The sequence below is a fragment of the Microcaecilia unicolor genome, chromosome 5, assembly GCF_901765095.1.
Source record: "Microcaecilia unicolor chromosome 5, aMicUni1.1, whole genome shotgun sequence".
In the NCBI taxonomy this organism is placed as follows: Eukaryota; Metazoa; Chordata; class Amphibia; order Gymnophiona; family Siphonopidae; genus Microcaecilia; species Microcaecilia unicolor.
Genome location: NC_044035.1, coordinates 352,330,472 through 352,347,940, shown reverse-complemented (window position 1 = coordinate 352,347,940; position 17,469 = coordinate 352,330,472). Strand labels below are relative to the sequence as shown.

General features: G+C 40.5%; 1 protein-coding gene across 2 annotated transcripts in view; it reads right to left on the bottom strand.

Annotated features, from left to right (window-relative positions):
• BANP (BTG3 associated nuclear protein) overlaps positions 1-17,469 on the bottom strand; it is a 517,523-nt gene that overhangs the window by 418,149 nt on the left and 81,905 nt on the right. For both annotated transcript variants that reach the window (XM_030204572.1, XM_030204573.1), the window contains exon 4: positions 11,546-11,745. In XM_030204572.1, the coding sequence (XP_030060432.1) occupies positions 11,546-11,745 (200 nt within the window). The remainder of the gene's footprint in view (positions 1-11,545; positions 11,746-17,469) is intronic.

Genomic DNA, 17,469 nt, shown 5'->3' with positions numbered 1-17,469 from the left:
AATTTCAATAAGACACAGAAGTGTAACATAAAAGCATAAAACAAGAAAACTAGATAATAAAAAATTAGATAATAATAATAACAAAAACAATGCTAAAAGCACAAGAAAAGAGATAAGTTTTATAGCACACTTGAATTTAGGAAAGGAGCGCTCAAGACACAAATGTTTGGAAGTGAAATCAAGAGGGATGGTGCCAGATAGATCATTGCTGATTTGCAGGTTGACTCAAGACAAACTAGGCGTACATTAGGGATACATAAGTGATGATCGTCAAGAGAACGAAGGGCGCATGTGGGAATATATGGAATGATGATAAAGGGTCAGATAAGCCAGAAGTGCAGTGAAGGCAGTGCATGCAAATATCTCTCATGGATATTTATTGTGGATATCCTGAAAACCTGACTGGCTGGGGTGCCTCCAGGACTAGGTTTGGGAATCACTACCCTGCTTGGTAGGATTTCAGGAAACTACTGCCAGAGGTACCAAGTTACACCAAGACAAAGATCCCTATGCCAAGGTTTTGGGGCAGAGATAGTAGTCCAGGTACTCAAAAAGCAGAAAGGTCCATGGCCCAATCCCTAAAACAGCTTATTTGCACTCAACCTAAGGGCCACAAGCTGTTGACTGCACCCAAGGGAGTAAGGCCAAAAACAAACCAGAATCTGCTGCACCAATCCAAATTTTGACCATCTGCCAGAAACAGAGAATACTGGCAAGTTCCAGTGCAGAATCATACTTTATACTGTGATGCTGTCACTGGTAAGTTCCAGGTCTCTCTGCTTCCATCTACTGGTAAGGGGTCATAACTCACTCATCGGGACTAAACAGGATCAAAAGGAAAATTATTTTCTACACATAAAATAAGCTTCACATGCAGAGAAAGCTTTATAAAATTATTCCCATAATTTCTCAAGTTCTGTGTGACCTATTCAAGGTTTTAAAGGAATTCCTAGAATAATCATGACTGAAAAGTGAAAAGTTATAACAAAGGTCCTGAAAGCATCAGTTTAACTGATAAAACTGGTCTATATTTTGCAATACTGTTGTACAAATTAATGGAAAGAATTTGTGTCTTTGTGAGTGTGGGGGGTGTGTATGTGTAGCTGTATTTCCTTGATAAGCTAAAGATACTCAGACAGTTTCTATTTTTGTGCTGCCAAAACCAAAACATTTGTTTCTAATTAATCCACTCCAGTTTTACTCTCACACAAACAATTCAGAGAGCTAACTTTACTCTGGAGCTTCCCAGCCAGCAACACTGACCTAGGAGAGCCTGCATTTGTTAGATTACAGAAGTTAAGCTGGATCATGTCTGGCTAGTAACTAAATGGGGGACCACCAAAGGAGAGAAATGGTCTGGGCTGCAGAAGGCAATCACAAGTTTCTGTCTAGAAAAACTTGCAAGCACCACGTTGAAGCTGTAATAAGTCAGCATCTACACACCTATATTTAGGCAATGCTCATTACACCGTGTTAATAGCAGGCCTAAATGCAACACTTTAGTACACAGTAGTTGTCCGTCGGTTTTCTGTTAAGCACATTTTATGACTATTTTTGCTGTATTCCGCCTAGTTGTAGGCGGATTATAACTTTTTAACTATCATTTATAGTATTCTCTAACTTACTTATGTAAATGTTAGTAAGCCCAATATAATCATCCCTATGGGGTTTCTTTTCATTCATAAATAAGGGAGATGCCATATTGAACATAGTTAAGCAGAGACACTGGGTATAAACACAAGATACAATCTTTGGATAGCAAGATCTGCCTGAGGACACACATGCCAATGTATTTGAAAACTGGCAGAAAAACTGGTACTCAAAATCGAGTACTTCTTATGAGGTTCCACCATCAGCCTGTAGGATTCAGTTCCTGAGGGAGTTTTGCTGAAGTGAAATTCTGATCTCTTACCAGTTTGTGTCAATGTGCCTCACCGGGCTATATTTGTTCACACCGTGGCTCCTGATTCCTGCCAGAGCCCACCTTGACCTGTCTGGACTCCTATATAAACCATAGTCAACAGTACAAAATGGTTTTGCGATTGCATATACCTCCAAAGAGAGCGTTTCATATGGGACTCTCACCATGGGGAGAATGTGCAAAGTGTGGCAGTGCAGGAGCAACATTGGGCCATATGTTTTGGTCATGTGTGGCTATTCAGAAGTTTTGGAAACTGATTATAGCCTATGTTGCCAAACTGTGGGGACAATCATGGCAATATAACTCGTCCTTACTTTTTGGTTGCCCCAACTTAGGGATGACGCCCAGAAAGGGATATAATGCATTTGTTTTAAGGGCCATAATTGTTGGCAAGCAGGTAATCCTGACTGAATGGTTGTCATACCAATACCCCACATGGCAGCAATGGCGTGCTCGTATGGTATCTCTGTTGCGCTTGGAACGCATGGCTATAAAAAAACTTTGACTCTAAGATGGGCAAGAGATTCCAGCAAAGATGGTCACCATTTTGGGACACTATGACTGCTGCGGCAAGAAGCCACTTGTTGAATTCTTAAACCCACTGCTTTGTATGATGTGACAGGAGAAAGGAAAGAGAGATTAGGTTTGGGAGGGTAGGGGGAGGGCCGGGGGGGGGGGGGGGGACAAAATAAAAGAAGTTGGGGACCAAGATCATTCCTATATGGTTGTCTGTTCAGTATAAGGGATTCAATACGAGAAGCGAGGGAAGGGAGGGGGAAAACAAAAGAAATACCTAGTTGAAATGTATGGAAATGTAGATGCTTTGTTATACAGGTTGAATGTGACATGTGTATATTCCATAGACTATGTGGTTCCAACTAATAAAAACAGATTTAAACATAAACCATAGTCAATGTTTGGTTTCCTTGCCAGAGCTTGGTCCACACTACTTGGTGTCAAATTGTGCTTTTACTGCCTGAATCTCGAAGGATTCTATGGTTTCAGAATATCAATTTATAGAAAGGGGGTCTTGGATTATATATATTTTTTTCTTTGTGATGAGCTTGATTTTTTTTTCAATTGGCCTAATTCTTTGGATTCTGATCTTCTATTTATGATGCACTGCCAATTTCTGATTGCATTTCTTGATCTATTCCTTCAAAAGACAGACGGTCGATTGACTATTTTCACTATTTAGGAAACTAGTGGATCATCATAATTTAGTAAAATTTCATACTGTCATCCCAACAAATTGAAAGTAGGACCCCATGAGCCAATTTTTCCCTCTCGCATCAATTTTAAACATCAGGCTAATGGCTTAGCACCACACTTTAAGGAACATGGTTGTCCAATATCTTTTATAAACAAGGCTTATTTGCGAGTTAGATTTGCACATCATGATCTTTTGTTGCAATATTGAGTGCTAAACACTATTTATTTATTCATTGCACTTGTATCCCACATTTTCCCACCTATTTGCAGGCTCAATGTGGCTTACAAAGACCCGTTATGGCATCGCCATTCCAGGGTAAAAAGATACAATTGGTGTTACAAAGATATCAAGGATGACAAGAAGATTTAGTCAAGCAGTTATAGAAGAAAGACATTCAGAATAAGGGTGGAATGGTGGTGTGTTATAGTTAGTTATGGAGAGACTAGTATATTTTAATGCAATAGCTAACGTGGTATGGGCTATTTTCAAATGCATAAGTACATAAGTACATAAGTAGTGCCATACTGGGAAAGACCAAAGGTCCATCTAGCCCAGCATCCTGTCACCGACAGTGGCCAATCCAGGTCAAGGGCACCTGGCACGCTCCCCAAACGTAAAAACATTCCAGACAAGTTATACCTAAAAATGCGGAATTTTTCCAAGTCCATTTAATAGCGGTCTATGGACTTGTCCTTTAGGAATCTATCTAACCCCTTTTTAAACTCCGTCAAGCTAACCGCCCGTACCACGTTCTCCGGCAATGAATTCCAGAGTCTAATTACACGTTGGGTGAAGAAAAATTTTCTCCGATTCGTTTTAAATTTACCACACTGTAGCTTCAACTCATGCCCTCTAGTCCTAGTATTTTTGGATAGCGTGAACAGTCGCTTCACATCCACCCGATCCATTCCACTCATTATTTTATACACTTCTATCATATCTCCCCTCAGCCGTCTCTTCTCCAAGCTGAAAAGCCCTAGCCTTCTCAGCCTCTCTTCATAGGAAAGTCGTCCCATCCCCACTATCATTTTCGTCGCCCTTCGCTGTACCTTTTCCAATTCTACTATATCTTTTTTGAGATACGGAGACCAGTACTGAACACAATACTCCAGGTGCGGTCGCACCATGGAGCGATACAACGGCATTATAACATCCGCACACCTGGACTCCATACCCTTCCTAATAACACCCAACATTCTATTCGCTTTCCTAGCCGCAGCAGCACACTGAGCAGAAGGTTTCAGCGTATCATCGACGACGACACCCAGATCCCTTTCTTGATCCGTAACTCCTAACGCGGAACCTTGCAAGACGTAGCTATAATTCGGGTTCCTCTTACCCACATGCATCACTTTGCACTTGTCAACATTGAACTTCATCTGCCACTTGCACGCCCATTCTCCCAGTCTCGCAAGGTCCTCCTGTAATCGTTCACATTCCTCCTGCGACTTGACGACCCTGAATAATTTTGTGTCATCGGCGAATTTAATTACCTCACTAGTTATTCCCATCTCTAGGTCATTTATAAATACATTAAAAAGCAACGGACCCAGCACAGACCCCTGCGGGACCCCACTAACTACCCTCCTCCACTGAGAATACTGGCCACGCAATCCTACTCTCTGCTTCCTATCTTTCAACCAGTTCTTAATCCATAATAATAATACCCTTGCTGTAATTTCATTTTTGGCGCACATCTAATACATGCGTCCGAAGAATAATTTTTCTTTTCAGACACGCGTATGGGCGTGCGCCAAGTGGCATTTGACGTAAGTAGGTCATTACCGCCCGGTTACCGAGTGAGACTTTACCGCTATGTCAATGGCTGGAAGTAAGGTCTCAGACCCCAAATGGACACGTGGCAATTTTCATTTTGCCGCACGTCCATTTTCGGCAAAAAATTTTTAAAAGGCATTTTTTTGCAGGTGCGCTGAAAAAAATGATTCTGCGTGCATCCAAAACAAGTGTCTACACTACCGCAGGCCATTTTTCAGCGCACTTTAGTAAAAGGACCCTTATATAATCCTGAAGAAACTGTTGATCCTGAACATAAAGCATGTGGTCAGTGCGCATGGTGCAGTTCAACTACTGAAGGCTTGGAGTAGGAACTAGTGAGGTAATTAAATTTGCTGATGACACAAAGTTATTCAAAGTCGTTAAATCGCGGGAGGATTGTGAAAAATTACAAGCGGACCTTACGAGACTGGGAGTCTAAATGGCAGATGACGTTTAATGTGAGCAAGTGCAAAGTGATGCATGTGGGAAAGAGGAACCCGAATTATACCTACGTCATACAAGGTTCCACGTTAGGAGTCACAGACCAAGAAAGGGATCTAGGTGTTTTCACTGATGATACATTGAAACTTTCTGCTCAGTGTGCTGCTGCGGCTAAGAAAGCAAATAGAATGTTAGGTATTATTAGGAAAGGAATGGAAAACAAAAATGAGGATGTTATAATGCCTTTGTATCGCTCCATGGTGCGACCGCACCTCAAATATTGTGTTCAGTTCTGGTCGCTGTATCTCAAAAAAGATATGGTGGAATTAGAAAAGGTGCAGAGAAGGGCGACGAAAATGATAAAAGGGATGGGACTACTTCCCTATGAGGAAAGGCAAAAGCGGCTAGGGCTCCTCAGCTTGGATAAAAGGCAGCTGAGGGGAGATATGATAGAGGTCTATAAAATAATGAGTGGAGTTGAACGGGTAGATGTGAAGCGTCTGTTCACGCTTTCCAAAAATACTAGGACTACGCGATGAAGCTACAATGTAGTAAATTTAAAACAAATTGGAGAAATTTTTCTTCACTCAACGTGTAATTAAACTCTGGAATTCGTTGCCAGAGAATGTGATAAAGATGGTTAGCTTAGCGGAGTTTAAAAAAGGTTTGGACGGCTTCCTAAAGGAAAAGTCCATAGACCGTTATTAAATGGACTTGGGGAAAATCCACTATTTCTGGGATAAACAGTATAAAATGTTTTGTACTTTTTGGGATCTTGCCAGGTATTTGTAATCTAGATTGGCCACTGTTGGAAACAGGATGCTGGGCTTGATGGACCTTTGGTCTTTCCCAGTAAGGCAATACTTATGAACTTATCCTGTTAATTACAGAGTGACTAGAACTTGGCAGAACACTCCTTTGTACATCAGCATTTGTTATTCACTAGCCTTGCCCACTAGTATCTGTTGGACGTACCAAAATAATTCACTTGCATCGGATTGGATACCACCGCAGTCTCAACACCATTCCATTTAGTGGAACTCTAACTACTAAAAAAAAAAAACATAAAAATAGATGACCTATAATGGAAGGTCATTGTTTAAGTTGTCCTTGACTGGCACATGGTAACTGTGAACAACAACTCAACTACAGTGAAGAATTTCTGGATGTATTTAATACAGTTGACCACTGAGCCTGAATGGACATCACCAGTTTGACTGGATGTCTGCTAATCGGTATGCTTGCAACTTGCTCCATTGGTCATGTGGTGTTACAAGTGACTGTGACTAGCTGCTGGTTCATTAGTTACAATAAGGATGCCGACACTATTATTTCTTTTTATAGAAATGAGTATGGAATGGACCTTATGGCTGTGGTAGTCCCGATGCAGATTATTTTTCTGATTTTTGGACAAGTTAGTAATTTCATCATTTTATGAAAAGGAGGATTTTCTATCAAGATAAAATTAATGCACTTGGACTTTTGAGTATTTTATTTTCACATATTTTGTACACTAGGACCGATGATGATAATGTTGTGGTAAAAACAGCCTGCAGTCGGTGTAGTAGGTTCCCAAAGTTAATGGTCGATCACATAATAATATTTAAGTATTTTGCTATAAGTCTGCTTATTGGAAACCATTTTTGATCATTTTGAGTTGGTTTTCCTATTGGGTCTGGATGCACGTGTTTTTGTAAGCTTTTAAAATAGGCCTGTCACTTTTGTTGAAAATTTTTAGCCACTCTTTTAAATTAGCCCCTCCAACTCACAGATCATAGCCCAGAGCTTCCTAGACTGTGGGCTGGGACCCCAAATGGGGTCACAAAACCCATGTTTGGGGTCAAAGCTTGGGTGGATTCTCCATAGGTGTATCATTCAGCACTTTTTTTGGGGGGGGGAGGGGTGGGAGAGACACAATTCTATTTGGCTATGATCATGAGGTCACAGCCAAAGAAAGACTGACCAAAACTGTCATAGCCCCAATCTCCATTTTTCTTTTCTCTGTAAAATTCTGTCTTTTCATACATTATTTATACCTTTCAAATTTTGGAATATTTTTGTCATAGAATTCTTTTCCTTTCCTTGCCTCTCTAGTCTCCCTATTTTTATGCTTCTTTTCACAGCCTTCTTTTTCTTATGAAAGTAACTGCTGTACTGCGGAGAGATGATATCATCACTGGAGAACAGAAGCACACTGCAATTCCTATAAGTCACCTTGGCACATGGTAGAAAAATAATCCTTTTGGTAAACTGCATAATAAAACTAACAACAATTAAGATTAATCTCCACTATAACAGCTCATAACCTCATCCTTCCATAACCTGAGGGTTCATTAAAATAAAGAGTGGGAAGGTGACAGCATCTCAAAAGCAAATTATTGTTTCCTAATCTCTGAGACTATAGGGGCTCATTTTCAAAACACTTAGCCTTCCAAAGTTCCAAAGGTTTCTATGGAACTTTGGAAGGCTAAGTGCTTTGAAAATATGCCTCTATATCAACTGTAATTGGACTGGTATTTCTTTTCTTATTCTTGCAGCTGTTGTCACAATGGAGAAGAGTTGTGCAAGTAGATTATGGGGTCTTTTACTAAATTAGTGCATGTTATCTGCCAGAGGACCCATTTTATTCCTATGGGCCCTGCTGCAGATAACATGCAGATAACATGGAGGAGTAGACTAGTGGTTAGTGCAGTGGACTTTGATCCTGGGGAACTGAGCCCGATTCCCACTGCAGCTCCTTGTGACTCTGGGCAAGTCACTTAACCCTCCATTGCCCCTGGTACAAAATAAGTACCTGAATATATGTAAACCGCTTTGAATGTAGTTGCAAAAACCTCAGAAAAGGCGGTATATCAAGTCCCATTTCCCTTTCCCTATTGGAGAGTCTACATGGAATGTTGCTACTCCACTAGCAACATTCCATGTAGAAGCCTGCCCCTGCAGATCAGCAACGCAGCTGTGCAGGCTTCTGTTTCTGTGAGTCTGACGTCCTGAACGTACGTGCAGGACGTCAGATTCACAGAAACAGAAGCCTGCGCAACCGCATTAGTGATCTGCAAGGGCAGGCTTCTACGTGGAATGTTGCTAGTGGAGGAGTAGCCTAGTGGTTAGTGCAGCGGACTCTGATTCTGGAAACCGGGTTCGATTCCCACTGCAGCTCCTTGTGACTCTGGGCAAGTCACTTAACCCTCCATTGCCCCTGGTACAAAATAAGTACCTGAATATATGTAAACGGCTTTGAATGTAGTTGCAAAAACCTCAGAAAGGTGGTATATCAAGTCCCATTTCCCTTCCCTTTCCCTAATCTTAAGTAAAAGACCCCCTATGTCAGATATGGTGAATCTGTGACCAAGCAAGGTGAAAAGCAATTTGAAATGAGCAAATTCTTAACAGCTACTTTTCCAATGTATCAATGCTGCACATTCTGGAACTTCCTCTCATAAAAATGCATTCAGCCACTTTGGCAACTTTACTCCACCCTAGATGCTTTCCAGCAAACCTTTCATTTAAGCCTTTCTCTGGAATCTCTAGTCCGATCCAGCCCATTATCAAAAATGATGTGCTTTTTCCCTGTATTTTCCCCCCACACTAAATTTGGTCCAATTTAATTAAGCTTTCAAATAGATTTTTTGCCTCCAGACAGACATTTTCGAGCCCTTACATATAACTTTTTTCCAAAATGCAATTGGGCTGGAAAGAGTAGAAAGTAGTGGATCAAGCTTGGTTATCTTTTTTTTTTTAATGTATTCAAAGCTTTATTTATAAAGATGCAAGCACTACAAAGGCAAGATCAAGATAACAAATAATAAAGTCAAGAGCCAACAAACCCCCATCCCAAGTTACCATCACCCAAACCCCTCCCCCCTCTCAGGAATGCATCACAAACAGTTAAGATGGAGATCCCCGAGTTGAAGTGGATCTCCATGTTTCATAAACATGCCTTTAGAAAAAGCAGCTAAACGTCCATGCCTCACTGCAGTCAGTTTGGACATTTGAAAAACAAAATCCAATTTTTGAAGAACTCGAGACATAGATGGCATTGATTGTTGTTTCCAAGATTGGGCCGCCAATTTTCCAGCAGTAACATCTGTGTTGCCAGCATTTGGTGCTCCACTGTGATCTCCAGAGGATTAAGATGTAAGAGGTACCTGCCCATTGAGGATAGGGTTTATGTAAAATTTGTTGGACTAATTCCAATATAGAGGTTGAATAAAGCTGAGCCTTCGGGCAAGTCCACTAGATATGATAAAATGTGCTCCAACTGTCACAGTTTCTCCAACATCGATCAGATGCTTGAGGATACATCTTGAGGAGCCGTTTAGGGGTATAATAAAGCTTGGTTATCTCAGCTTATAACTCAGGCCTGACAACAGAGCAATAAAAGAAACCCATGTCCACCTGCATGAGAGGTATACATACAAATACAGAACCTGACACTCTGTGCTTGAAGCACTGACTTCTTCAAGAACTACTGAACCCAGTCCAGAAAGAAAACACCTAAAGCATTAAAAGCTACCATTGAGGATAATAAAATCTCAAGGAGTATCCACAACTTATTCCATTCACTAGGCAACTTTACTCCACCTAGATGTTTTCCAGCAAACTTTTCATTTAAGCCTTTTTATTCCTTCCAACCCAATGCATTGTTGGAAAGAAATTATACATAAAGAGGTTGAATATGCCTGCGAGTCTGTCTGAGGGTAAAATAACATATGTTAAGGACAGCAGGATTGATCACGTACACAAGTGGGGCGATGTCATCATACATCACCAAGACTGAAAGCTCTCCCAGAGCTCAGCACTAAACACATACAATGGTCTCCTCAGTATCTCGGCTAGTTCCACAGCTCATGAAGGAATGCAGCTCTCAGGGAAGTGAGGCCTATTGTGTGCCTTATCAAAACTGCAGTCTTCAGAAAAAAAAACAATGCTCAATTTCCAAGCTGCAAGGACTACAGTTTGAGATTGGTATGAAGGTGGCAGCCCTCATTCTGAGTGATCAGCAATGGAAATAATTTAAGCCTGCATGGAGACAGAACTGCAAGACTTGAGCAGAAGAAACTAGTTCTGATGAAGCTTGTAAGGTGCAATGAGAATTATGGTGCAGGGTCTCTGCTATTAACAGGATGGAGGGGAGGATAACTACAGAGAGAGACCAAATCCAGGGGATGGCTACAACATTTCTTTCCAGTTAATCCAGTTAACGGCAAGAGGTACTTTTCACGCTTGAAAAGAACTTGAAAACATTGATGCATTGTGTCCTACAACTAAGTACCAACTATTCTCTCCAAAAAGGTTTTTTTAAATACAGTCTTAGATACATGAAAACAGACACAAACATGAAATCCTGACTGAAGTGTTCAAATGCTACAAAATTAAATTTCATTAGAAAGCTATGAGAGTAAAGTTTAAAAATAAAAATACTCTCACGCAACAGAAACACTTAGAGGTGAGTCTAAGACCTAGGTCAAAACAAACAGAGCCACTCTCCCTCAGGATTACGTCCAAAATTTCCAGCAACTGAACTTCAGATCAACTTCACGTTCACTATCATTATAATGTACATTTGATGAGATTTTTCCTAAGCACAAATGAATTCATCCGAAAATAATTACAGCTTGCCTGTGCCCCAGTGTGATGTGTTTAGTCTGGGTCTAACTGTGGTTCACATCATACACTGGAAAGCAGTTTACTTCCTAGAAGAAACAAATTGACACTTAGTAAATACAACGGCTCCTGAAAGTCATTTATTTATTCATCATACAGAAAACAAGAACTCCATGGTACCGTAGATCACTGTGATGGTGAGAAAGTAAGGAGAACTGGCCAAAGTCAGGCTTAATGTTGGCAAATACTGAGAAAGATGTCAACAGGGCTTACTGTTCACCTTTATTATAGCAGTTGCTTCAGTACTGGGTAGTGCATCATTTTTCAGATGATTTTGCAATTATCCATGTACTAGTTTATGTCAACAGCTTTAGGTCTCCTTTTCAGAGAATGAGGCAATCAATATATAAGTTTAAAAATAAAACAGAATTATGTCAGTTACAGAGCTACATTGTGACCTACAGTCTTCTCATTTGGAATCTATACTAGACTTTTCAAACTCATTTTGGGTTAATAATGATCAACTATGGTAGCATCCAACCCCACAGTATTGTTTGGTTCTATCAGTTAATTTGGCCTCTTCTTACCATCGCACTTTATTCCAGGTCTGTGTGGCACCAAGTGGAGATCCAGCAACCATTGGAACTTGGATGGGGCTTTGCTGTTTGTTCATGACAAGGTCAAGTTTCTCTTCCAGTGACTTGCAGGTGGCCTCTAGTGCCTGGAGTTTTGCCTCGATGCTGTCCAACCGTAGGCATATCGTCTGGTTAATGGAAAACAGGAACGACTAGAGGGAAATAATATGTTTTAAAAGAAAGAACTGTACCGTACATATCACTTACTCAAGATTACCGTCTGCCACCCAGCTAATCACTCCACATGTTTTAAAGCTATGAGGTGTATTTTCAAAGCATTTAGACTTGGATACTAACCTACGGAACTTTGTAAGTCTAAGTACTTTGAAAATGAGCCCCTATGTGTTTCATCAGTGCACACTGAGGCATATTTTCAAAGCACTTTGGGAGGCTAAGTTCCATAGGTTTCTATGGAACTTTGGGAGGCTAAGTGCTTTGAAAATAAGCCTCTTTATATCTTACAGTGCTTAAAAGCAGACATAGGAAAACATTTCAGAAAGGCCAACACTCATCTTGGAGATATTTAGGTGCTCACAGGTTACTATATAACTTAGTCAGTCTAAGTGTTTTAAAAATCAGCCTCGTAATGTTGCAACAATCCAATGGAGGAAAATGTGAGAAACAATGTTTGAACTTTGTGGAGTCTATTCATCATTCACTCAGAAGTTCTATACTCAGAGTACTAACAGGTTAGGGATCCGATACAATATCAGGTTCCGCAGATGTATATAAATTCTGCGCATGGGGATGGCATGTGGGAACGCATTTTAAAAAGGACATCCAAGTCTCTATGTCACGTGAGCATCCATTTCTCATGTATTTCAGAACGGAATCTGTTGACATTCAGCCTGTTCTCAAATACGTGAGAAATGAACGTCCAAGTGCTGGCTACGTTCAGCATGAGCATTCATTTTACAAACTGAAACATCCATCAATGGGGCAAAACAATGGACATCTGGACCATCCATATTATAAAATGGCCACAGAGGCATTCACATGAAGGAGTAACCAAATGGTTAGAGCAGCCTGCCGAAACCAGCACAGAGAACCAAAGGTTGATAGTTCAAGTCCCACTGCAGCTTTTTATAATTTGTTTCTTCTTCCTTTTTTTTTTTTTTTTTTTTTTTTTGTGAGCCCTCCAAGGACAGGAAAATATTTACTGTGACTTTCCTTACTTCCTCCAGTACAAAAATGTTCCATCAGAGCGCCTTTCTGTAACCTAGATGTGCCAAGTACCAGGTCTAAATATGGACGACCCTCTTTTTGAACATGGATTTTCCTTCCCCTTCTGCAATCGAAATTGGACATCTATCTCTTAGCCCCTGCCTACGTCCCATCCAAAACATGCCCAGACCATGCCCCCCCCCCTTGCCATATGGATGTACAACAGTTTTAGATATCCACATCTCAGCTTTATAAAATTGGGATTTGGATGACCATGCAATAGGGACATATAAATGCCGGTTTTCATAGATCCAAACACGAATAGAGTTTCTAAAATAACCACCTTAGGATGTCCCATAAAATAAAAGATGTGTATGACAATTTATGTTTAATGAGCTTGGTACACGTTCTGAGACTAATATGACTGTTTTCTGTTACTAAAACTCTGAGAAATAAAAAAAAAGAAAACATCTACTTGGGAAAAATAACAGTAATGAACAATACACAAGAAACAGGTGAAATTCAATCTTCTTCTAGGACTGAGAATGTTCCTACAACAGGTTCTCTTTCATTCATAAAGATATAGATATGTGCATAGGACATCTGATCAGTGGTTGTTCACAACAGTTGCCATTTTTGTTCCCCAAAGTGCTGCATTTCTGAGTAGGGAAATGAGCTCTACCAGTTCCTCTAATACCATTCTGGGTTGTCTCCTTCCTTCAAATTCAACTGGACACTGAGGCTACCCTGAACCTCATTCTGACTACCCAGCTATTGGATCTTGCTCCTGACTCTTCTGATTGCATCTGCATATTTTGAAGATTTTATTCATGTGAGCTCCACCAACTCCTGGGTTATCATTCTGGGCTGTCTCCTCCCTTCAAATTCAAGCAGACATTGAGGCACATTCCTGAGGAAATTAGAGAGTCATGGGATAGAAGGTAAAGCCCTACTGTGCATTAAAAACTAGTTAAAAGACAGAAAACAGAGAGTAGGGTTAAATGATCAGTATTCTCAATAGAGAACGGCAGATAGTGGGGTTCCAAAAGGATCTGTCCGGTGACCGCTGCTTTTTAACATATTTACAAATGATCTAGAGATGGGAATAACTAGTGAAGTAATTAAATTTGCTGATGACACAAAGTAATTCAAAGTTGTTAAATCACAAGAGGATTGTGAAAAATTGCAAGAGGACCTTACGAGACTGGGAATCCAAATGGAAGATGACATTTAATCTGAGCAAGTGCAAAGTGATGCATGTGGGAAAGACGAACCCGAACTATAGCTATGTCATGCAAGATTCCACACTAGGAGTCACTGATCAGGAAAAGGATCTAGATGTCATCGCTGATAATACTTTGAAACCCTCTAATCTGTGTGTGATGGCAGCTAAGAAAGCAAATAGAATGTTAGGTATTATTAGGAAAGGAATGGAAAACAAAAATGAGGACGTTATAATGCCTTTGTATTGCTCCATGGTGCAACCGCACCTTAAATATATTGTGTGCAATTCTGGTCACTGCATCTCAGAAGAGATATAGTGGAATTAGTACAGAGAAGGGAGAAAAAAAGATAAAGGGGATGGGATGACTTCCCTATGAGGAAAGGCTAAAGCGGCTAGGGTTTTTCAGATTGGAGAAAAGACAGGCAAGGAGAGATACAATTGAGGTCTATAAAATAATGAGTGGAATGGAATGGATGGACATGAATCACTTGTTTACTCTTTCCAAAAATAGCAAGACTAGGGGGCATGCAATAAAGCTATTAAGTAGTAAATTTAAAACAAATCAGAGAGAATATTTCTTCACTCAACGTGTAATTAAACTCTGGAATTCATTGCCAGAGAATGTGGCAAAAGCAGTTAGCTTAGCAAGGTTTGGCTAACTTCCTAAAAGAAAAGTCCATAAGCCATTATTAAGATGGACTTAGGGAAAATCCACTGCTTATTTCTAGGATAAGCAGCATAAAATCTATTTTACTGTTTTGGGATCTTGCCAGGTACTTGAATCCTGTACTGGCCACTTCTGGAAACAGGATAATGGGCTTGATGAACCTTCGGTTTGTCCTAGTATGGCAACACTTATGTTCTTAAGCAACCATTGCTTGTTACTATAGCAAGGAAAGCTAGAAACTACATGTTCCAGAAGGCACTGAGCTCATCAACTCAGAGAATAAAGGAGCTGGGAAGCTTTGGAGGAGGGGCTGAGCAGTCAGCAGTACTCCCAGCTGATCATGATTAACCTGAATACAGGCTGCTAAGGGAAATGTTAAAACCCTGTAATTGGTTTGTTAGAAAGGGAGAGATTGGGGAAAGCTTCAAGGAGGAAGCTGATAGATGGGGGCAAGATATCCCAGGGCTGAGGACCCCAGAAGGGAGCGACAAGTGGGCTGACAAACAAAGGGAAAGAGACCCTGAAGATAAAAGCCTCCCAAGGGAAGAAATCAGAAATGGAGTAGAAAAAGGAATTAAGTTAAAAGTCTAAAGTCAAAGGAAGTTTAGTTGCAAAGCTGCCCTGGTTGTGAAAGGGTGTCTGGTTAAGAAACCGAGGGGATTTAGGGTGGAAACTGCCCTGAATATTAAAGCAGAAGATTGGTGTGGATTTGCTGGAACCTAGAAAGCCTAAAGCTTTGACTACTTCAGCCTGAAGAAACCTGGAATTAATTTGCATATTCACTTACCTTTGGAAAGAACAATTGGATTTTGATTACTAGTAGGAACAATAAGGATATGCTGAATATAATTTAAAGGAAAAAGGGAGCTGGACTGTTTTAATGGAAGTAAAGTCCTTATAAGAACCCTTCTTGATGTGAAGAAGAAACTTCACCCCAAGTGTGAAGGATCTCCAAAAGAGGGCCCTGTTGGCTCTATGCGCCACCACTGTAGGTGGCTCTAACATTTGGTAAAGTGAAATCTGTTCTGTTGGACAGAGTGATAGCAAAAAGTGATTGCTCTGTTACTGTGTCTGTTTTGAGGAGGAGGAAGAACTGTTGAGTGTGTTGACCTAAGGGAAGATCAAATTGGGAGTTTTCCTTAACAAGAAAAGGATTGGGTGGGACCTTCCCCCTTTTGTGACACTATTGACCCCAGTGGAACAAAGGATTAAGAAGGAGTAGCTGCTATTTAAAAGCAACAAGGACTGGAATTGATTTGCATATAATTTACCTATAACCAATGGGAAAAGTCATTTGATCATTTATAGACTGTTGGAAAAGTAAATTTTCTTGGTGACTAATTTCTAAAAAAAAGTGCTGTCCTAGAGTGTGTTAATGATTTCAAATACTTCTGTGCCCTTGCCTAGAAATTTGGAGAAATTCACCCAGAGGAGGAAGGGACTAGAGAAGAACCCTACCAATTGTGAGAACTAGTGGATATGGACCCTTGTTGTATAGACAGGAAACGAAATGTTTAACAGACTCTCTTTGCTCTTGCTAAGGCTGTCTGCTCTCCCAGTGTGACAGTAGCAGATAGAAATTGGAAAAAGTCTTAGGTAGGAGGCAATGGCTAGGTACAGGATTACTGATAAAAAAAATCAGAATGAGCATATAACTGGTTGGATGTGGAGGGTATAGAGCCTCATGTCTATTTAGCCTGGTGTTTAAGTCCACTAGAGTCTTTGGGTTGAGGCAAGACATTGATTCTGGTTGTTGTAGTTGTCCGAGCCACATCTGAGTAAGTGGGAGATTTATTCTGAATTTACAGCTGACCAATTAAATCAGCATGAGTAACATGGCTGCAACTAGGTGAGATTTGGGTCTAGCTCTTGATTGTTTTTCTCTGCTCACTGCTGAGAAAATAAGTGACATGTTGAGAAAGGTGAGAGCAAGATCATGTCACTCAAATCCTGTTCCAACTGGGCTTTTAAAGTAAAGTGGCTAGTGGGTGGAGCCATTATTCTTGCAGATAGCATATGGATTTATTTATTTATTGCATTTGTACCCCACATTTTCCCACCTATTTGCAGGCTCAATGTGGCTTACATAGTAGTGTCAAGGCATTTGCCCAGTCGGTTGATAACAAATACAAGGTTGTATAGTGATCGTATGAGTTGTAAGTGGAGGGTCGCAAGGGATGAAGATTGCATATTGTCCAGTACGATTATAGTCATGTTGTGTTGCTGGGTGAAGAGGTTTACATGGGGTCGTTGGGTTAGGCCATTTCAAGAGGATGGTTTTTAGTGATTTCCTGAAGTTCAGGTGGTCGTGTATTGTTTTCACAGCTTTTGGGAGGCCATTCCATAGTTTTGCGCTTATGTAGGAGAAACCGGATGCGTAAGTTGTTTTGTGTTTCAGTCCTTTGCAATTTGCGTAGTGTAGGTTTAGGTAGGATCTTGACGATTTGACTTTGTTTCTTATTGGCAAGTCTATAAGGTCTGTCATGTATCCTGGGACTACGCCATATATGATTTTATGGACTAAGATGCAGATTTTGAAGGTCATCCGTTCTTTGATTGGAAGCCAATGCAACTTTTCTCGAAGTGGTTTGGCACTTTCGAAGCGTGTTCTGTTGAATATCATCCTGGCTGCTGTATTTTGGGTGGTCTGGAGTTAGATTCCGTTGCAATAATCTGCATGGCTTAGGACCTTTGATTGTATTAGATAACGAAAGGTTGCTCTTGGGAAGAAAGGTTTTAATCGTTTGAGCTTCCACACTGAATAGAACATTTTCTTTGTTACTGAGTTTACTTGGGTCTCGAGAGTAAGGTTGTGATCAA